Raw genomic sequence first — 22987 nt, 5'->3', positions numbered from 1 at the left:
CCTTATAATGTAGCGAGTGTGAGGCATCAGCCAGGCAGCCCACTTCAGAACAAGCTGGCAGAACGACCTACAGACAAATAACTTTCTTTCTCACATTATGCAGAATGATCATTCCCTACCTGTGAGTCCACTTAATTTAGAAACGTGGCTTTTATTCTGGATTAGATGCATCCACAGGCAAAGTTCTTTCAAAATAGTTAATCTGGTCATTGTCGTATGTAAACAAGCCTTTATAAATTGATGGGGATGGTGAAGAACTCCGAGGGCATGGCCCTGGACTTCTTAGCCAACCTGCAGGCACCTACATAGACCTACCTTCCTTGGGGCTCATCCAGAGCTTACAGGGAGCTGGGTTCAGTTCAAACAACACTTTTTCAAATTTATGAAGAAGAAATGGGCTTTTGAAAACTGTCTTCTGCTGCTGTCCTCTCAAGTGCCAAAGCTTGTCTTGTCCTCACCTCTAAATGCCACGGTCAAGTGGTAACCTTGGATGTGGTTGGCCTTGGGAGGGCTCACTGCACAAAGAGTTGGTCCAAGACTGGCGATGAAGTGCATGCAGCTTCTTCTGAGAGAGGTGAGAGTCTTCTAAAGGGCAACTTCACATTCCTTGCAGCTGGTTTCTTGCCTTCAGCTGCAGTAGCAATGTCTCACTGAGCGCAGACTGCAAAGAGAGGCTTAAACTTCATAGCAGAAAATGAGGGAAAGAAGATATCTTTGCAGCACAGTTGTCTTGTGCAATACGTGCTGATTGGTTTTCCCTCTCAAGACTTTTCTGTAGCTGAATTCTCCGAGGGAAGGATCTGGCCCTCTCAGACCAGAGATCTGGGCTTCAGCTGCTCTGCCAGTGTATCATGCAGTGATGTGGGATATGCACAGTGACTGAGATCAGCACCTCTAGTTCCTGCTTCACCCAGCGCAAGTGTGATGTGACCCAAACACCCACCATGGTAGGGACTGACCTTGTTTTCTTGGGGAATCCAGTGTAGAAGTGGATATAACGATGCTCTTGACACTTACCTCACAGGATGTTGTGAAGCTTAATTAAATGTGCGCAAAAGCATTTTGAGATCCTTAGATGAAAGGTGTTTTTATAAATGCAAATTATAATAATTACTGCTAGTAACCACCACCAACTACAGAAACAATTAATTCAGGTTGCCACAGGCAATCACAACAAGGTGTGCAAAGAGGCATCGGACGTTTAATGACATATATGTTGCGTGAGAACTAAAAGCCTTAAAATGCTGTAAACAAAGAGGAGAAAGCTAGGTACTCAGGCTAGGTGCTCGGGGCTTGCCCATGTGCAGCTAGCAGATGTTTCCTTTGCTGCTTCCATCACCCTGTGCTTTACATAGTGGCTTCCTCCCAAAGGGAAGAGCATCTATGGTGATAAAGTTCAGACCGAATGATTTTTATGGTTAATGTTGTAAGGAAGGAGTGCAAATAAGTTGGCAGACAAAAAATCAAGAAATATGTTGAGATAGCTCGGTATTTTTTGGGTGAGCACTCCTGCTGGCCCCCAGGCCCTGCCCACTTACAGCATTGCAGAATAGGCTTTGGCTAGGGGCTATTATCCAGCTGACTTTCCAAGGGTGAAAACAAAAGCCAAGCAATCAAGATGTGTCTGGCCAAATACTTGAAGGCCCAGTGCACACATTTAGCTGACAACTGACTGAAATCTGAACCATTTTGCTCAGCCTTTCTTGTTGCTTCAAAACTGATTTGGGCTTAAATAGCTCAAACCTACAGGTGTTTAAATTCTCTCCCTTGTCAGCAGAACAGCCTCATCAGACATGGTCTGAGGATGTGGTCAGACTGGAAGAGATATCCAAAGACCCCACAGGTGAATCGCAAAGAGCAGGCGAGCCCACCTGTGCCCCTCAGGCTTATTTCACTGCTCTCCTCTAAAGACGAAAATTCAGAAGAGTGGTAGTTACTAAGCATCCAACTTACCAAAGCAATTAGCCTAAATGCACTGCAGCTAGAAATTTAAGCAATGCGCTGAATTTAATTTGAGAATTCATGGTCATAAGACTGAAACCTTTAACATTTAACCTAGCAGCAAATTAAATCAGCTTTCTGATCAAGTGAAACATTCCATGCTATTGAAGTTTGAAAGTGTGAAGCGTACACTTATTAAAAGGAGATTTTTTCTTTTACTTTTAATGAAGAAAAAGTTGGGACTGGTTGGTTCCCTAATCCAAATAATAGAAAAATGGGAATACCATCTGTAAACAAAACAATAATTACAAATCAGCAGTGCTTGCTGGCTTCTGCCAGGCAAATGTGCTCACACACAGTCAGCGGGACTCATGGAAAAAAAATGGCTTATGCTGGATGGCTGTGTAGATTAAACTTATTTTGATATCAACAAGCTGATTACCATGTAACATATACCAACATTTAAAATGTTTGGCTTTTTTTCAGTCCATTTAAAAATACTGACTTCCTACTTCTGTTGCTGTTGTTGTGCTTTAAGAATTACGATACAAAGTCTTGAATTTCTTGGGTAAGTTCCCATAAAATGAGTGCCAAGTTTTGTCAGGTTTGTGTATGTGCACATCCAGCATAGGAAACATGGGGGTTGGACTTGATGATCTCCAGAGGTCCCTTCCAGCCCCTATGATTCTATGATGCTACAAAACTAGCCGTGCTGAGGAGATGAATTCAAAACTTGCCATGTTTGATGCGGATGTGCTATTTTAAGCCTCCCCGGTGCCAAAAGTGTATATGTCTGAGTTGTGTGTACACACACAGACACATACACATGCACACAACATACATTCTGACATCCTGCTACTAAGCGCTCTTAATGACACTTATACAGTGCTCTGTTCGGTGTCTCTTGGCTAAATCCCATCGCAGGAGATGAAACTTGGATGCATTTTCTAAAAGCACCCGAAGGCACTGGGACATGAAAGCAGTTGGGGTATTAGAGCACGCCTTGTTGTAACCATCTCTGGAGCACCCTGACTGACACTCGACAATTTAGCAGCAAGGTGTGGCTAATGAAGGCACTGAAGCAGATATCAGGGCAGGTTCTCCCTGATAGGCATTTTGGGGCTGTCGCTCACCTGCCTGGCTCGCTGCATGGGCTTGCTGACACCTGGTTTGGGTGCCCAAAGGCCTTATAGACAGCCGTGGCCAGGTCGGTACAGAGGCTGCAGGCAGGGAGCTGGGTGGGTAGTGAGGCCAACAGAGGAAAAAGCCCAAGAGAAAGATCCCGGTGTCTCTCCCTGGCCTTATTTCATTCCCTCCCTCACTCTCCTCACTGAAGCGCACAACAGGAGTTTGGAGATAAGATTCTGTCTCAGACAGATGCTCACCTTTGTAGAAGAAGACAGTTTTTAAGACGAGGTAATTAAGCCAGCCTGCATTCTCTGATATCTGTTGAATACAGCGTTGCTCCTTTCATCATTTAAAGTGCATTTTGTATCCATGGAAAGCAAGTGAGGCTCAATGGGAAAAGATTGCCCTTACAAAGCATCTTTCCACATTCCTGCATTACCGGAGCAATCCTTTCCTTCCCCTACATGCCAGCACCAGCCCTGCCCACACCCCACATCTCGCAGAGCTTTTTGCTGCCCGCCTGGCTGCTGCCTGTCCTCCCCCACTGCCTCTGTCCTGCTCTAGGGTGCAAATTGCTGGAGCACTGGAGACAGCTTTCTAGGCAAGACCAGAAGCGTACGGAATGGGAGAACATCATCACGGCAACAAAGTTAAGCAATGCTCACAATCTTTTCAATCCCTAAGGAGGCAAGAGGAAAGCAAAGCTGTCCTCAAAGAGTTTTCTTGCACAAGAGATTACCTGATCCCTGCGAAATCTTGCCCTGACCTAAATCTGATCAAAATCAACGGTGGGAACACTCCTGGCTTCAAAAATAAGGGGGGAAATGTCACCCTACAAGTACTTGGGATATTCTCAACACCAGAGGGATCAGAAGAATATTTCTGAAAACAATTTTCTTCAGACAAAGACTTTTTTTTTTTTTTTGGCCAAAACTGATTTTTATTTCCTACCTGTACTAAGTTTAAAAACTCCCATCTAAACAAAAATTGTTTGCAATGTTTGTCATCTCACCTTGGGAAGCACTTGAAACTTGATTTAAAAACAAGCCCCTTTACGTGTATCACATTTTCACCATTTCTTTACTTCACATACCAGCCATACACTGAAAGAATGGATCGTTTTGAGTGAAAAAAACGTCATTTTTAAAACTATTTTTTAAGTTTTTAGATCCCTTCCTTCTGAATGAACGGAATTCCTCGCTATTTTTCTAAGCCAGCATTTTATCCAACCTCAGCAGGCATCCTTACAGGAATACTTCAGCAGTCGTGCATGGGCAGAGCTGTTTACCTCCTACAGACTGCAAATTACCAATAGCGGCGAGTGTTTCTTTTGCCCCAGCACAGCGTGTCGGGGCGGTGTGTGCAGAAGCTCTTCCCCTGCTTTGGTAAATATTGCACCTCTCTGAGAACCACAGCACCGGGAGCCCCGAGACGCACGGAATGAAACGCAAACAGACTTATCTGCTAGTAAATAGCTTCCATCAGGCGGTGGAAAAACCTGAAATAAGGTGTTGCTGGCTCTGTTCTCCCTTCCCCTTCCTCTCGGTTGGATGTTGTGTTTTCCCCGATTCCGAAAGGAGAAGTTGAGCACGGAGTGTCTTGCCCGCCCCTAGAAAAGCCTTTGTGCATCATGGTTGTTGTCACACTGACACCTAACGGCAGACAGCAACAAGAATATTACGGCTCGTTTCCCAGCGGCGCGGTGTAAAAATTCCTCCAAATCACAGAAAATAAGTGAGCTTAGAAAATGGACTTGGCCTGGCTGTGCTCCCACCTTTGGGAAGGCACTGCTGGAAAGGTGATAGGAAGAAGCCAAGGCTGCGGTGCGGGATGCTGCGGGAAGGAGGGGTGCACGTCACAGACGGCTCCCCAAAGGGAAATGAAAGCACCAAGGGCTCAAATGAGCTGGCCAAAGTCACCCAGGGGGTTGGGGTTGGACTGAGAGGACTGCCATCGGCCGGTCACTGACCTGCTGGGCTGCTCCTGGTCCTCTAAGTGAGCAACACTGCTTTCAGACACACAGAGGAATAGGCTGGGGCAGTGTAGTTGATAATAGCATGTGAAAATAAGGCACTGACTGAAGCTCGTACTTCTTTCAGGAATTTTGAGGATATCAGGAGTTTTCCAGGCACGTCTTCCTATTAAAATTCTTGTTAATATTTTATTCCTGTGTTTGTGGGAGAGTGCTGCAGGCCCAACTCTTCCCTGTCTGCCTGAAAGGCACCAGCAGAGCTGCTTTCAGCACAGCCAACTACACGCACATGGGCTCCACGTTCAAGCTGTGAGCTAAATGCCTCCCCATCTGCAGGCAAAAAGCAAGGGCTCCCAGTAAGCACCTCGTGGCTGGCTTTCTTTGGCTCAAACTTACCACTATGTAGTAAATATATATATATAAAAGTAGTAATAGAACCAATCGTCTTCCATTTGGTTATTAAAAGTTTGTTTTGTTTAGGTAGTCAGGTGGTGAAATTTTGCAATGAGATTGAGATGATGATTCAGTAGAAGTTCAGACTGGGTTCCACATCCCTCCTTCTGTTGCTTGCAGTCAGAGGGTGAGCACATGCCAGGCTCATGTCAGGGCAGTGATGGGAGGTGAAATAAGGCTATTCTGCAAGGCCTCTGGGATGGCCCCAAAATTTGCTCTTCCCCTGTGCACTTCAGGCATAGATGAGCATCTTAAAGGGGGAAATTTTCAGCAGTAAGAATATTAGCAAAGCCAGTGCCCAAATTCAGCGGAGGTACGCAGATAACAACTATGATATAGCAGAGGAAGGTAGGTTACATCCAGCAAAAGTATCAGATAGCAGATTAATATGGGCAAGAGGGGGGAGACTCTGGTGAGAGCCAGGAGCCCAAATGCCACAGATTGCAGCCAGGCCTGGGCTAGGAAGGTAGGAGGCAGAAATCAAGGTCTTTGCTTAATCATAAAGATGATAAGGTGGGACACTTACCGTGTACCCACAGTAAATAAGTAATTATAATGATCACCATACATGCTTAAGCTGTTATTAATACTATCTTTTCATCTTATTATAATATTTTGCCATTTCATAATATCAACAATGTAGAGATAACCAACGTTGCCTCATGATCTGTTTTTAAGACTAAATTTTACAGTTTGAAATCTAGCACAGTTCAGGACTTCTTGGTATCACAAACTCAGATACCATTCATGCATGAGTTTGGGAGCTGCAGCAGTCTCACAGCACTGAGATTTTAAGAAGTTTCAGTGCCAACTAACTCACAGGAAGAATATTTAAAGAAACTATATTTCAAATAGCTGAAATGAAATGCATTTGATGAGGTACGTTGAGGAAAAAAGCCATTCACTGATGTATTCACTGCACTGTATTAAGCGTTGTCCACCAGTTTTCCATCAATATGTTTTCTCTAACAACCCATGTTATTTCTTCTTTAAGGCAAGCTTAGTTCTTCAGACAGTGCAAGGAGGACAGCAGCGATGGGTGCAAAGCTTCCTCTTGGACCTCACTGAGCTCTTCCTATGGCTTTCTCCAAAGGAGAACACCAACAGACAGGCCTTTATAGGGCATTTGGTTTTGATAGGCTGAAAGCATTCAAGAAGAGCTAAGATCAGGTCGTCAAACACCTTTGGTTTTGATGAAGGAGTTTTCTGGGCATAAACTGTCAAGCAGTCTCTTGAGCAGTCTTTGGAGGAAAACAGTTCCAACCTTCAATTTTGCCTGCAGCAGTTCCATGGTATTCCCAGCCTGCCGTGTGGCAGGGGATGTAGTGAAAGAGGATGTAGTAAGTAAACTGTCCTCCAGTGTTTCTGTTTATTTGTTTGATCAGAAAGCAGATGTGCAGAGAGTCGCCTATTGACAAGCATTGTTCTTTCCAAACTCATATCCACCACTCTCCCCTGATGTAGACTATCTGATCTCCACTTCTTAAATTCACCTGCATGGGGAACGTCTGGTGATAATTATTTGGTAGGCGAATATAAAAAGACCTCATGTTGAGACATTACAACCTAATGCTAAGTTGACGCCTTGCGTCAGACCACCATTATACCTCTCTTCCCATTCCTCTGCTGTCATGCCACCGATGTGATAAATTGCAGCCTGTCACATCACGTTATGTTACGCAGAACAAACAGGACAAAACACATACCAACTGCCATGCAAATATGTGTTTGCCAACTCTTTTCGGTGTATAGAAATGCAACCAGCCAGTTCCCTATCAGAAACCTAGAGGCTTGAGGATGGCTCAAGGGTGTGTGAGACAAACATGCCTCTGACACACCGTGAACTTACAGATCCTCGCTCCCAGGCAGCTACAGCAATTATGAAAGCACCTCCTGCTGTGATCATTTCTTCTTCTTTCCAAAAAAATAAAAAATAAAAAAATAAAAAAAAAAAAAAATCCCAGCTGTGGCTGCTGATGTCACAAAGCAAAATGTAAACACATAATAATTAATCTAGCTCTCATGTTCAGAGTTAGAGCTATTTTTATGACTGGGCAGTTTTTGGCTGAGTATGTGTAAACACAACACCCACTTATGCACACACACACGTGCATACTATGAGATGTGTGAATATACATTATGTGGCTTCTAACTGCAGTCTTTCAGCCTACATGTGGGCCTTTTGAAGCTAATGGGAGATTTACCAGGGGCTTTTTCACAGAGCTGTAGGCAAGACAGGAATCCAGTACATATGAATATTACACTATAATGATACAGAACAACTCATCAAGTTTGACCTACAGTGAATTACAGGCCATTAAATTTCATTCAGGTATCCTACACTGAGCCAGAAAAACTTGTGTTTGACTCATATATAAATTGTATTTGGTTAAAACCTATTTCCCAGAAAGGTATTCATTCACTCTCCATGCAAAGGCACTTTCCATGCATCAATTTCTTTGATAGCCTGTTTCAACAGTTACTTTAACTACGTGTGCTTCTTATTTAAATTGACTTTGGTGTGCAGAGCTAGTACTGAAAACTCACATTCCTAGTACTCCAAATGTCCCTTTTCCATTTTGAGTAGCCAGAAAAAAAAAAACCAGGACGGATGTTGGAGAAAGCCTTCTTCAGGCATGACACAAGTTACAAACATGTAGAAATGTCTGCCATCAATCTGCCATTTCAACCATATCCTGAGATAATTTCTGTATGCTTTTCCAAAGCTTGAGCCTTTTCAAATGTGATGACCATGAACAAGGAGCCTAACTCTACTTTTGGTATACTACAGCTTGGATGAAAAACTCATCGTACAAATTGACACCTAAATAGTTGGCATTTAATGAATATTAAGAAAGCAGTAGGAAAAGAACCAGTATTAATTGAATGGTCTCCCCATACATCGCATTTCACTTCAAAGTTTTCAAAATCACTTCCTGAACTGGCTGATAATCCCAGTTTATTGAGGATTATATTTTTAGGAGTGGCACATACAACTTTCCTCAGCCACGCATTCCCATGAAGATGATGAATGATGCCAGCAGAACTTAATGAAAAGAAGTTAAACTAAAAGGTTTCTGTTAATTTTCATGTATATGGCCATGTACACATACAAAGCTTCGTGGAGTGAAAGGCAGCGCTCCATAATGTCAGAGCAGGGAAGTAAAGAATATTGAATTCTGACTGGAACTGTGCAGTGTATAACACTGGGAAGGAAACTTATCCACAGAAATTTCAGCTGGACATAAGCATGAATGCCTTGCTTTAAAAAAGTGTATCTTTTAATGACTGTAAACTTTTTACTTGTGATGCATCTCTACACATATGAAGTATTTCTGCCTTATATTAGTATATAAATATACTATTTAAATTGCTAGTAATAACAGACATACTAATTATTGCACATTCACTTACTTCTCTTTACTGCAATGCTATGCCACGGGCATCCCTTTGAGATCTTTTAAGCTGAATCATTCTCTGTCATTTAACTTTCAAGGAATCTCACTATGAATTGTTTTCACTTTTGCAAGTTACTTCTTGATATGTTGCTACAAAAAATAAGTTGTTTACTTGGTCATTAGTGTCACCTACTCTCTGTTGATTACATGCACCAACTCTGCTGGAGGGATATGCTAGAAGCATACTGAAATCATCTGTGACAAGAGACATACCTTGCAATAACCTAATGTAAGTACAACAAATACAAAACAGACAGGGGCAGATCCTCTCAGTTTCCAGAACGTGGAAATACTGCAATTATTTTGTTTATAAAATAGCCACGTTGCTATATACACAAAAATTTAACTCCCCAAAACTGTCTCTTTCAGTTACTTTTTTTTTTTCCTCTGCTTTAACAGGGATTGGACTCAATGATCTCCAGAGGTCCCCTCTAACCCCTACAATTCTGTGATTCTGTGACTCCATACATCATTTAAAATGAAGACAAAATCATGGTAATCTATGAGCTCTTGTTAAACATTTTTCACATTAAATGGGATATATTTTTTACTGCTGACGAGATATTAGAAATATGGGAATCATTACAATTAAAATATTACAGAGAATAGTGCCTTAATTTCAAGCATATCGTGGTGTAGTTCAAAATCAGGTTTTGTAGTGAGCAAGGATACATCACAACGAAGAAGGAAGAAAAAGGCATGCCACAATTATTATAAGCTTGACAGAAGACTATACATCTCTTTCAAGTGAAGATACACAGATCTTTGTGTGGACCTCTGCAGCTAAGCAAACCAGCTAGCCTTTGATGTGCTTATAATTATTAGGGCTGAGGATTATGTCTTTAGGCAAAGATGTCTAGCAATGGGAAGGTATAGATCAAAACTGACATCACGACACAAGCCAGTGAAGAGGTGAGATGAGGTGGAGCCAAAAATAGTTTGGCATTACTGTAAACCTCAACTAAAATAAACGAAACAAAACTTAAACTGAAAGGAGTGGAGCTCAAGAAAACTGTAGCATCAGCTGGTGCCCCCAACTACTCCCAGATCACAGTTCATCTCATTTTGGGCAATACCTTTAAATATGCCATCAACATGTTATGCAGTGAAATAAAATTCAAGCCACCCAATAAAAGGCTGGGATTCTCAGTTTGCTTGAAATCTGATAGCAAGAAGATGTGTGTGTCAAGTAAGAGCAGGAAATGAAGAAGGCTTTGTCATCAGTGTCAGAAAGAGTACATCAAGGAGTCATTATGATCAGAAGAGAAACAACTGTTATCAACAACACTAATGCAGGGCCAGGGAAGGTGACAAAACCTATCAGACATGGGTTCTACATGTTGTCTGAAATGCAAGTGGGCTCATCTGGACTCTTAAGAATAGGCAAAGATGTGAGTAAGACACCAGCAGTTTGGAGGCAGCAGGATGTATGTGACACCATACTGGTGTCTCAGACTGCATGAAGACTGTGGCATGTGCCATTAAGAACTATAAGAAAGAACATGTAAGCCATTCAAGGTAAAATACTGAGAACTGAGAAGAAATGAACATTCTCTGCTTAAGGCTCAAGCTGGTGATGTTCCTTGCCAGTAAGGGGAAAGCTTTAGGGCCCCTACTGTTCCAATGTCATTTTATGAACAGTGTAAGAAATTGGGCCTCAGCCTCTGTGAAAATTGGTAAGATATGCTATCTCACTATTACGATGCCACTGTTAGAAATGCTACCTAAACTTTAGTGTTACTAATATTATGAATTTAATTCTAAGGAGAAATACAGGGCTTCCCAATTTGCCTCTGAACTATGCAGCATTTATCTATCTTGTCACAACACGAATCCCTTTTGGGTAAAAGCTATTGATTTGAAGGTTGAAATCATCTTGCTAGGCCCTAATGTAATTTGTTGGAAGTTGGCCTTGGGAAACTTTCTGACACTGACTGCATATGCTCTTCATTGGATATTCATTGAGCAGTGATGTCTGAAAGGCTGAGTTCTTCACCTCCGTGATCATTATTAGTTATGGCATTTCTTAACAGGCTGTGCCATGTCAGTTCTTTGTAACCCAAGTTTTATGCTAGCAAGCTACAGTTCATTGAAAAGATGAACTCTTCCACCACAGGCAATATTGTCCCCGGTCACTTCGTCCAGGAGTGCACTTGGGAGGCTACTCGCATAAACAAAATTATTAGTAAGCCTGTAAATATTGTCAACATGGAAGAAAATCCTCTCTGCTTTAATACAGTGAAATGAGGTGCACACAATATTCAAGGCTAAATGAGAACTCCCTGACCTCATTAAGGAACCCGTAGGTCTACTACAGAAATAATTCAATGGGAAAACTTTGGCAGAGGTAACGACAACATCTACAGCCACTGGTCTGCTGATCAACTGGGAGCAAGGAAAGAGGAGGCTGCTGGTGTACACTAAGAGGTGTACGGTACCATTACTTCAATCTGCTCATGCCTCAAGATGCATTTTCACAGGCTGTCAAACATAAAATCTTATGAGAATAATTTTCTTTAGAAGATTTTAATCAGTTGAACAAAATATCTGATTCTGCCAAAACCATAGGCAAGGAATAGCAGCAAGCTCACTTGACACTTCACCCTGCTCAGCAGTATTCTCACGGAACTACAATGCTCTGAAGTTCTACAGGTGTTTTGACCACCTGAACCCAGCCATTCCTTGTTTTCATGGTGGCTTGTTGGAAACAGTGCTAGCAAACTATGATCTAGAGACAGGCTGAAGACAGCTAAAATTCAGGAAACTTCTAAACAATAAATCTACTTTTAATTTTATCTTGACACAAATCTTGATTTAATATATGTGAGGAATCCAGCAATGATTATAGATGACATTTAGAAATTCAAACTGAAATTGTATTGTCATTTTACATCATTTGTAAGGGTTTAAAACTTTTCCAAAAGTTTAAGTATTTTATGTTTGAAGTAGCCCTATATACAGAAATATTTTAACAAATTAAATATATCTGGGCAATCTGAAGAGCTTGGGACTGGCCAGGAGCACTAACTCAAGTAGAGGTGACCTGAGTTTTGGGGATGGGCTAGCTCAGGAAATATCACTAGATGCAGACATTGGTTCACATCAATACTATTTAGGACAAAACACTGTACTGTACCATGTATAGGAAATATACTGTATTCATACTTCCTAAGGTAGTGCTCAGAATAACTTGGGTCTCATTTGCTTAGCTTGCTGCCTTCTTGCAGGAGCCTCAAGTGGGCATTCAAGGCGTTTGGGGATTGACCTAGGAAGTATGACCATTGGTGACTGAATGGCAGAAAGCCCCAGGAAGCAGGAACTCAATGATGAAGACTCAGCCTAGGAGATGGATAGGTGACAGAGACTTGTTTGGAACTGCATTTTAAAGCTTCTGGTGCAGGCATGATTTTTACTGTCCTTCACAATATATTAGATAAATGCAGTCATTTACATAAAAAGCACTTGTTAGTCTTCTTTGTTATCACTGGGCTCACAAAACTCATTCTTCATGACAACAACTTTTTTTTTTTCCCCCCTAACAACAGTTTCTGAAATAAAAACATTAAAAAAGAAAGGACCTTGGAATAAAGCACGATAAAACAAAGCCTGTGGCTGAGATTTCAAGTGTTTAAGGTGAGATCCAATCTGAATTGAAACGAACTCATGGGAGACTCCTGTTTATTTTCATATAAAATGAATTGGATGCAAATTCATTACTGTTAACAGACTGAATCTTGCTGACAGTTTATCCCAGGGGCATTGAATTTACCAAGTATTTTAAGTCATCCTGATAGTTAATTATTTAGCAAATGAGAATACTTTAAAGACTTTATCATATAAAATGACTTTAATAATTTATGCTTATGGATAATTCCAGGACTGCTCTCAAGAAGGGGAACACTGTGTACCTACACATTTGTAACTGTATTTGTACATGTATTACCTCTGATATGCTAGTAACACACTTGTGATCACCTCAGGTTTCTTCGCTATCTTTTTTTTTGTGTCAGTGTCTATAAGATGGTGAACTTCAAAACTGCCTACCTTCAGAAATCTATTAATAGTTTGCAAGGAATTAAATAAAGACAGATTAAGGTTTAATTTTTCTGGATGAAGTGCATTTTTACATGACTAACATGCTAAGACAATAGATAACAATCTCAATTCTATTAGGCAATTCTAGTGGTCAGAGAGCTTTGTACAAAGGCAGAGATGCAAAAGTGACTTAGGCTTGAAAATGGAAAGTGTTCAGGATAGTTCAGGATAGGCACTGCTTGATTTCTGCTCTGCCAGAGCAGTAAGATGGTGACACTGCACTGCACAACCTTGCAAGTCAGCAACTTGTATCTGCATACACAGAAACAGCCACACAAACTTACACACAGCCTCTCTGTACTTCCATACATTTGAAAGGCTTTTGCTTATATACTCTGGGTATAGGTGCACAGTTCTGATTTTTAGGTCCCAAAAATAACCCTATATTGTTCAAAATCTCAAAGGTTTTCTGACTCCTTCTTCCAAGTGCTGATCATACTCTGTATTCTTGGCAAGAGACAAGGACAGAAGTGGCTTTATCTAATATTCGAGGTGGGATAAGCAAATTAGCATTGTGCACATATTACACAAACATCTTGTGCCCATTTTTTCCCCTCTGCCTACTTTCTCTCTGCTGGAGGTCAGCTTTCTAGACTTCTACAGACACTTTCTGCTTGGACTGTGTTTTAGGCCTGAGGAATCAGAATAATCTACCTTTTGTATACATCTCTTCATGATAATTCAAAGGAAACACATGGAGAAAACAAATGAGTTATAACTTCCCTTGTCTGAAAAGTTGGTTGTGTTTGAGCTGTTAGTCTAACATTGAGGTTTTTGGATCAGTCCTCCTTACAAATCTGCAGGAACCACTGAGTGTGAAGCAATCTCTCTACAGCCAGGATTGAAGCCTTACATTCTCATCAGTAAATGATTCTTCTGAATGCTTCCAATGTAGTCATGACTTGATTCCAGTTACATGACTGCATGTACAAGCAAACGGGTGAATGAGATTGCCATACCTGGCCTTTAACATTGGCACAAAAAAAGATTTTTGGATTCAGGTCCTTACTTGAGGGAAATCCGAGTTCATTTTGAGCAGCCTGAACTTTTCTACACAGCCATAGTATGCTGATCTTTTTTGTTCTGCAGCTCCTACATTGACACAATCCTCACATGGGCACTGAAAGCTCTGTCATTTTTACAAGCTCCACTCTTCAGTTATGAATAAAAATACTGTCTCCCTTTCATATAAAACAGTACAATCGAGCCACTAAGCCCCCACAGATATAACACAGTGTTGTACAGGACAAGTATTGATTACAACAAAAAGGGCTTTTTAAACACCATTAATTCTTACCAATTCCAGTAGTTATTGATTCTGCATCAATCTCATTAGCCTTTTTCTTTGCCACTTCAGCTAGTGCCAATTCACCCTTATCTAGAGCGAGGTAATGGATGTCCTTTGGAAATAAAAGAAAAATAAAAGATTAATCTAAAATGAATCTCATAGGCATAACAAAAGGGAATTTAAAAGAAAGAGGTTCTTTTATTATTTAGATCACAAACACAGATGGAACTGATGAACCTAGCTTTACGTTTTAATTCTCTCTCAATGCACGTTTATTATCTGACTTGTGCTGGTGAATACAGCATTTCTTGTTAACAATGGATAAAATGGTGACCAATCACGCACTGATAAAAGTGAAGCTGTTGACTTAGTGTATAAATGAAACCAGTCTCTGTGCTTTTAGGGAAATGTTGGTCGGTACAAAAATTAAAAGAGAATTGCTAGAAGAAGGCTCTGAGTAACCACAATGGAAGAACCAGAACTCTTCCCTCAGTTTTAGTATTAAAACTTCCACCCAATACATGAGTTTTGTGGAAAAGCTAATTGGGGTGGGGGCTAATTTTTGTTTGGAGGCTGTCAGGACACACTGGCTGTTCTTTGACTAAGAGGGAGGTTGTCCTTGTGCTGATACAGGAGGAAAAACGAACAATGACATTTGCCCAAAGGTTTTAACCTCTACACAGGTGACACAGTTCCTGAGGCACTCTTGGATCTCCTGATCACAAATACACGAGGGTTTTTCCAAAAACGTTGTCTAGCATGAATAGTTGCCAATACTCCGTATCTAACCCATAATCTAGGGATAAAAACCAAGGGCTTCATCATGGTGCATTATTGCCTGTTGAAGTGCAAGTCTTTTTACTGTGTGTTAACCTTTGAGGTGTAGAACACCTGCATTACTTGCAGCACATTTGACATGAGAATATGTTCCTGCTGACAAGTTGCAATCTCAGTGGCCTTGGTTTTCAGTCCCTTGGTTTTCAGTCCCATGGTTTTTGGTCTTTTGAAACTTGAAGTAAAGTTCCATCCTTTCACTCCATTAATGAAGACACAATTAAGCCTCTTCTCTTCTGGTGGCACAGCCATGGGCTGCTCTGTGCAAGAACTGAGACAGATGAAGGAAGGACAAAAACCGAGAACATCAGGCAAAGTTCCTCCCATCCCAGCCCTGATTGCTAAAGGGGTCACCTGTATTCTTCCTTCATTTAATTTAAAAACAAACAAACAAAAAAACAAAACAAACAAACAAAAAAACCCAAGAAAACAAAGAGAGGAGCAAACAGTTATGAGACTGTTTGCACAGGAGAATGTGGTCCTGACTGGCAGGAGCCCGACAGTGTGGAGGAGATGCTAACACAGGTGTGACTTAAAAAATGTGCAAGTGTCTTGGAGCAAAGTACTGACTTCTGAACTTGTTGTGAACTTTGCACTTCCTCTCTTTGTAGGTCTAACATGGCTGTCAGAGAAAAGGGCCTGAGCAGCAAGGTATGATTTCTATGAAGATTAAGCCTCAGATATTGTCAGCTTATTTAGATAACAAGAGAGAACCTAAGGGCTCTCCGACAAGTCTGAGCTTACAGAGATTTGAACGTATAGGCAGGTTATGTTCACCTATTTTAAAATGCATTCTGACTATGATTAATGCCTCTCTTCTTGTAATTTAAACTAAGAGAGGCATTGTCTACCTCAATGCAAATTTAAATAATAAAGCTGGGGAATTGCAATAGAAGCAATCGCAGCGAATGACAAAGATCTTGCAGTTATGAGGTACATCAGAACATCTGTTTCTTTCAGAGCTTGTTTTGGCCATGTTCTTACACTAGAGACATCTGAAGATGTTACGTACCCACCGCTCATTCGTGGGGGTTTTGCAAGAAGCAGAAATATAGCAGTATGCTGACAAGGGGCTTTCTGTGAGGTTCCTCATGTTGTTGCCACAAAGAATTTATTTCTTTTTTCAAATGCTCTTGTTCCCATCTCTAAACTTCTAAGCTTCAGAAAGAAAAGATTTTTTTTTTTTTGGTATAAAAACTGCTAGTTAGACTATTTCAGATAATATTTAAGTGGTTCTCATTCAAATCGACCACCAAAACGATGTCTTCTAAGAGTTTATAAATCTCTGAGCAGGACAAGAGCAAGAAATAAACAGAAGATGAAGGAAAACAACTAGATTACAGGTTGCCTTAAAGAAGGGCAGGGAAACTTAAAGAATTAATATTTGCTATAGATTTTTTCACACCGTTATCTAAGAATTTATCACGTTAAATATCACGTCTCCCTCCAAAAACAACGGTGACAATTTTCAGCCGCTTATCAGGAGTTTGCTGAAAGGGCTGTGTTTTATCATTGAACAGCCTGATTACTTTTTGGACACTTCCCTTTTTTTACCCTCCTCTTTGTGACTCACAGAGCTGGCCCTGGGTGAGCAGGAGTCATTTGAAACACTGATGCGCATTTGTCTATGGGATATTTCTGGGCAACATTCCAACACGTCTTCGAAAGACGCGCTTTCCTCATCAGCGCATCGCCCAAGATCTGACACTTTTATTAAAGTGTCTTTTCCTTGCATTTTTTTGCTACCTTTGGTACGTGCGATGGCCTTTTGAATTTTCAGCAGCTGAGAGCTGGAGCATACTACAAAAGGATTTAAAGCTAACGACCCCTGCATTGCTTGATCTTTTCTGTCACAGATTGGATCAGTCGCTGTCCAATAAATGTAGCTGTTGTTCATGATATTATGTCCTTTTCGGTTTTATTTTTTTATTGAACTTTGTAGGAGATGATAATAATTGATGGACTCAGATGTGACGTGAGGGGAAAGCTTACAGGGAGACGCAGCAGTGCCTGTGTGCCTTGTTTTGGCATCATACTAGTGACGCTAGAGCAAGAAGGCTAAGTTGTATGCTTTTCTTGTTTCTTTTTCATTTTTATGAAAGAAATCACTCCTTAGATAGCACTCCTTTAAACTTCTTTGCAATCTCAAAAGAATCATGGAGGCTGCAGAGCTCTGTCTTGTGAAAACAAATTTGGCTCAAAATAAACTCTCTAAGATATAGGATGTTTCCTTACAAGTCAGACAAGACAGGTGTGCAACATGGATCCTCCCCACTTCTCTGTTATATAGAATCATAGAATCACAAGGTTGGAAAGGACCCACAAGATCATCTAGTCCAACCATCCTCCTATCACCATTGCTACCTCTAAGCTACGGTTTAGTAGCTCTCTATCCTTGTCTGTTTCCATTCAATAAGTAATTTTCTTTTCTTTTTCTTTTTGCTTATGCCATCAGATATCCTCCTCAGTCTACTACTTCTTCTCGAAATCCCATAATATTAACAAGAAATAAGGTGGCGTCACTCTTAGAGCCTGCGGAGGTTTTACAAACGGATTCAGTAGGTCTGTAGAACAGCAGTACAAGTAATTGACCTATATATACTTATTCATACCGCATGTCATTGCAAATACTTTAAATATAGGTAAAGGCAAATTGCATGCTGTTAATTGCATTTTGACCTATATAAACAATATATACAAATTGTGACGTGTTAAGAAGGAGCAAAGGATGCAAAACCTTGCTTAGCAGTAGCGTTTTTACATTAGTACTTAGAAGGACTGTAAGTTTTTATGGAGCAGGTTACTTAATTTTTACACAGTATTTAGTGCAATAAAACCAAATTCCCCAGAAATTTCCATAGCGCAAATCAGTACTTTTTAAAAGCAATGCACCTTTAGCCTTCTTGCAACCTGTACTTGGAAGTCCTGCAGCAGTGCCTTTGTTAGCTAACTGTAAAGTTTGTTCATTAGTACCTCACCTAGGTGACAAATTAGCGAAAGGACATTTTTCCCCAGAGGAGGGAGAGAGGTGACAGAGGATTTGGAGAGGCAGATGTGTGTGCTGTTGCTTGCATAACCTGCAGGAAACTACAAGGACCTCAAAGGTAATGAGAGGAGAACACGAATAATGCAGAACTGGTTTGGATCTTGCTGTCGTGTAAGCTGGGAGGAACTACATGGGCAACTACATTAATGTTTAAGGGCACTGGTGAGATGGGATGGGGAGACATGGCTGTGCAGCCACGCATTGCTGTCTCCCTCCCATGTTAGCATCTTTGCCCCACCTCCTGACCCAACATTGGTGTCTCCTTGGTGCTGCCATTAGTGAAAGAAGGACGAGAAGAAGGACTGTGTATGAAATGTCCTCAGCCCAAATGAGAGGGCCTCTGAGACGGCAGGGCAAGAGCTGGGCCAAATGACATTTACACATGGCTGCAGGCCTCACCTCAACTGAGGATAAAATTGGCGTTGAAAAACTTAACAGTCAATACAAGCAAAACAAAAAGAGGGAAGAAAAAGGCAGAGCTAAAAAGAGGAAAAATCAAGGCGGGTATGTATAAAACACGTAATGAATTTCCTAAATGCCTGACACTTCCATCACAGTCTTTTGATGCATACTTAGAAAAGTTTATCGCAATACTCACATCTTTCTAATTAGATGGAACAAGCCAGATGATTAGAGCCGTGAAAAAAACATCAAAAGGTTCACACAACTTTTTATATAATTAGAAGGGAATTTTCATAACCCATAAAAGTAGGATTTAATTGTGTAATTTAACATACAATTTAAATATCAAGATCAAACTAGCAGGGCAAGTGACTTAATGGGATAAATGATATTAACATCTAGTGTCAAAGCTTAATTTAAACAACAGAATGTCTTCATTATGCAAAAGAGTCAAGCAAAGGAATCGTTCAAAGGGCCTTTTTTTTTTTTTTAAACAAAGCCCTTTTCCATTGTTTCTTTGAAAACAATGAAATCAGCTGTGGAGCAGCAACATGCTGAGAGACTGGGAAAGCATGACTGGCTTTGTCCATCTGACCTCGCTGTGACATTGTAGTGCAAGATCTTATAAAACAAGAGCCTCCTGCAGAGCTCACACAGAAGACCTTTTAAGAGCTGGTTAATTTTACTTTTGTAGCTAATTAAATGGGAGGGGGCAGAGAGTGCATGAAATGTAAAAACCCTTGGGTTGATGCTGCTGAGCTTTGTTGTTTTAAAAGTACCTGTAGAAGCGTTCATAATTTGTCACTTTTCACAAAGCCCTAAGAGACAAACTGAGAGCATTCAGGATCCCCAGGATATGGTCAGCACTTGTGTCCAAGACTCAGCAGTTGTACGTCTTAAAGGAACGGATTAGAAACGTATAAGCTTATTAGAGTGAACGATGACATTCACACACATCAGGACAGATGAAGAAGGTGAAAGTTCAAAAACATAAACATTAATTCCTAGCAAATAAAGAGTAGCCTTTAGGCCATGCTAGGTAAAATGTCAATGATTCTAAAGACACTCGATTCTCATTGACAAGTTTTGAGATGGCAAGGGGCAAGCCAGGTAGAATAACTCTGTCTTCAGTATGTGTCTAAGGCTGCAAATGACACGGATCCTTTTTAATGTGCAAAAAGCTGACAACTAACATCTTGACAACAGCCTCTGTCTCCAGAGATGACTCACCATAAAGAGGTCCCGAGCACCTATGTCAACAGCTAGTAGAAATGCTTTTTCAAATCTCTGATATCTGCAAAAAAAAGGAAATATGTCACTTGCTGAGGATAATGTAAGACCTGCATCTAATTTTGTTAATGAGCAAAGTCCTTTGATCCTCCTCAAAAGCATTGCCAAAGCTTTACTTGAGTAAAAGGGACTGCAAAACAGTAAGGCAGGACAATGACTGCCCTTAACTCTCTTCATCTTTTAAAACCTTCGTTCTTCAGTCCCATCAGATCTAGTCGAATCTGAAGGATCAGAAGGTTCTGTAGATTACTTAATTAATCCTTGGAAAGATTCCATCAATTACATAGATAAATGTTAGCTCCAATAACAGTAGTAGGAAATTCAAAATCCTCTACAGAAAAGACTAACCCCAGATCTGCTAAAGTCCCCAGGGATTTCAGAAGGCTCTATCTCCAGAGATGACAATCTTCTGCAAGGATGCAATGCAACCTTTTACAAGGACCTCTGCAGTCAGGTCACGACTCTTCACAGGTGTTTGTAGAAGACTGCATTGGGTTTTGTCATTGCAGTGCAGCTATCTGAAGATGATCATCCACTTGAGTCATGCTGAATAGTCATGAATGCCCAGGAACTGCTTTTCCAGTGGGGTGGAGGGGATGACACTGCTTTGCCCGTAACTCCCTCAGCATTGGCACAGTCTGCCACAAGTCCTGAGAGTTTTCTGAAGATCCCATGGTGAAGCAGGCTGTGTCAGTGAGGGAAAACAAGGAATGGAAGAAGAGAGAACCACACACCAACGTTGCCTGTAGACAAGTTCTGGAAGATACCACCTCAGAATCTCCTAGAGGTGCAGCAAAGTAGGAAGGGAACAGTGTGGATACAGAACTTCCCCACTACCATTAACCCAGGAGAGCTTTATCACATCATTTTGGTGACCACCATTTTGGTGGCTGAAAGCTCACTGAACAACTCCTTCCACTGGTAAGGACACGGACTGCTACCTCCTTCCTACCCACAGACCACACACCATCTCCTGGCAATTACAGCAAATACCTACATGGGACAGAAATGCAGTTGAAAGTTGTGTACATCCCCTTATGTGGAATGTTTGGGATATTGACTAAAGCAGGAGGGAAAAAGCTATCAATTGGGAGCTTTCTGAGAATACATACAACATTGCACTGGGCTTATACCTCTCTTATACTAGATGTAGATAACCACTATGCGACCATCACTCAGTACCATGAGAAAGTGATTCTGTTTGAACACATTTTCTGTGGCTGCATGTTTTAAACTGTTTAAAAATCCCTACAGAAATGGATTTGGTGAGCTTATTTTGATTTGGGAAACTATGAAACACCCGTCTCTTATTTAGAGTTGTGAAGAAAATGATACCATGCAGAATGACTTCTCCGTTTTCCTGTTAGTGGCAATTTTTTTCCTTTTCCCCTGTTCACAGTTCCATAAATTAATCAGTTGTTGATGCTTGATGTGTGGGAAGGAGATAGTTTCTTTATTGCAATGGGATATCCCATTGTAATTTTTCCATGATAGAAAGGTGCAGTTTGTGCTCTCTCAGTGTATGCTGTCAGACAGCACCATACAGATGTCAGTATGTATAAAATTCTGCACATCTAAGGTATCTTAGGAAATGCTGTAGCTCTTCCTAAGGCCAGCATGAAAGGAGACATGGGCATCTTCCTTTCCCCAGGTAGGCAAAGGAGTTCCCTATTACGTCCCATACTGCAATTCCTGCTTCTGTCCAAAGCCTAAGTGGTTCCCTACCTCCCTCTTGCTATAGTCTTATTGCTCTCCCCTTTTTCACTACACATTTGGAATGATTCAGCAGATGGCAAGATAGAGCTGTTGAGGACTCTTCTGCAGGGAATAACATCTGCTACAAGAAGGCATAATATTTTAGCTTAAGTAGGAAAGGAGTCCTGGAGTGAGGAGCCCTGTCCTCCCCAGAGGTAATCTCTGTGCTGTGTCTTCCAAGCACTAATCTGCAGCCCTCCTCACAGAACCTGTTTAAGGGAGGGGAAGAGATGAAGCAACATTAACCTCTTGATCACCAGGGAAAGAACACTGCCCATTGTCCTACCATGCACATCTATTATCTCTGAAGTTTTTCAACGAGCTTTCTATGAAGGATTTTCTAGTAAAATGCACTGTGTTGTAATGATGCTTCTAAAGCTTTGCTTTATTTAAGACAATTAAGTACATGTTAAGATATGTGTATCTTAAATAGCAATCATGTTTATCTTCTTCTGGCACATTTTTCTTTTCAATGATGAGTTAAATCTACATTCTTAGTTCTTACAGGCAAAATTGGAAACCAAACAGAAACAGGCTTTACAACCAGCTAAAAAAACCAGTCAGCATCATAATTCTGTTTTTCCAAAGTTAGAACCATACAGACTATTTGAATGACATTCGCTTTAGCAAAGCAAAAATGCTTGCAACTAAAAAATGCAAAGTAACTTTTCCTTTTGATTGTCCTGCAGAACAGAGTCATGGCCCAAAAGCTGTCAGTTCTTCACTGTTTCACAAAGAATTCAACATTTTTTTTTTTTTCCTTTAATCAACATATACACTTCGGTCTCATTATGGCCCCTATTCATAAAACTGTGAAGTTAGCTTGTTATTCTCAGAGCTGTACTGACGGAGAGAAAGGAAAAAAGGGCTGCCCAAGAAAGAAATGCTCTTCACTAACCAAGAGAGCTGGAAATAACAATCACAGACACTTCATAAATTATTAGACATGGAATTGCTTTAAAATACGGTGGAGGTTTCAAACAAGGATGACAAGTTTGCATTACTTAGGCAGACCGTATTAAATCAGTCAAGAATGTCCAGGTTTTTTTAAGCTATCCTTACTAGAAAACACTTGTTATTTTGAGTCTTTTTTCATGGGAGCTGTGTTGTTCTTATTCTACAGGAACAATTACAGAGAGTCCTGCCCAGCAGGAGGGAGATCTCAAGCTAATAACACCTCTTTTAAAGGCATGCTTTGTCGTGAGAAGCCTGGTCCTGAAGTGCATGTCTTCCCCCCTCTCCTCCACCTCCTTACTTACCGCTTACTTCACAGTAACTCCAGCAATCAAGACTTATTCATCCCTTGAAAAAGAGAGATAAGGAAA

The 22987-nt window shown here is 40.8% G+C and overlaps 1 protein-coding gene across 11 annotated transcripts in view; it reads right to left on the bottom strand.

Moving 5' to 3' along the window:
• WDPCP (WD repeat containing planar cell polarity effector) overlaps positions 1-22987 on the bottom strand; it is a 141834-nt gene that overhangs the window by 18458 nt on the left and 100389 nt on the right. For 9 of the 11 annotated variants that reach the window (XM_031599223.2, XM_031599210.2, XM_090134672.1 and 6 more), the window contains 2 exons: positions 19848-19911; positions 14345-14447 (listed from right to left, as the gene is read on the bottom strand). In XM_031599223.2, coding sequence (XP_031455083.2) covers positions 14345-14447; positions 19848-19911 — 167 coding nt within the window. Of the gene's footprint in view, positions 1-3983; positions 4722-6609; positions 6988-14344; positions 14448-19847; positions 19912-22987 lie in introns of those variants that run through there. The other 2 variants (XM_090134675.1, XM_090134674.1) reach the window with 2 other exon arrangements.

The sequence above is a fragment of the Phasianus colchicus genome, chromosome 2 (assembly GCF_987193195.1).
Source record: "Phasianus colchicus chromosome 2, bPhaCol1.hap1.1, whole genome shotgun sequence".
In the NCBI taxonomy this organism is placed as follows: Eukaryota; Metazoa; Chordata; class Aves; order Galliformes; family Phasianidae; genus Phasianus; species Phasianus colchicus.
Note: the sequence above shows the minus strand (reverse complement) of the source record. Positions and strands in the feature narration are given on the sequence as shown.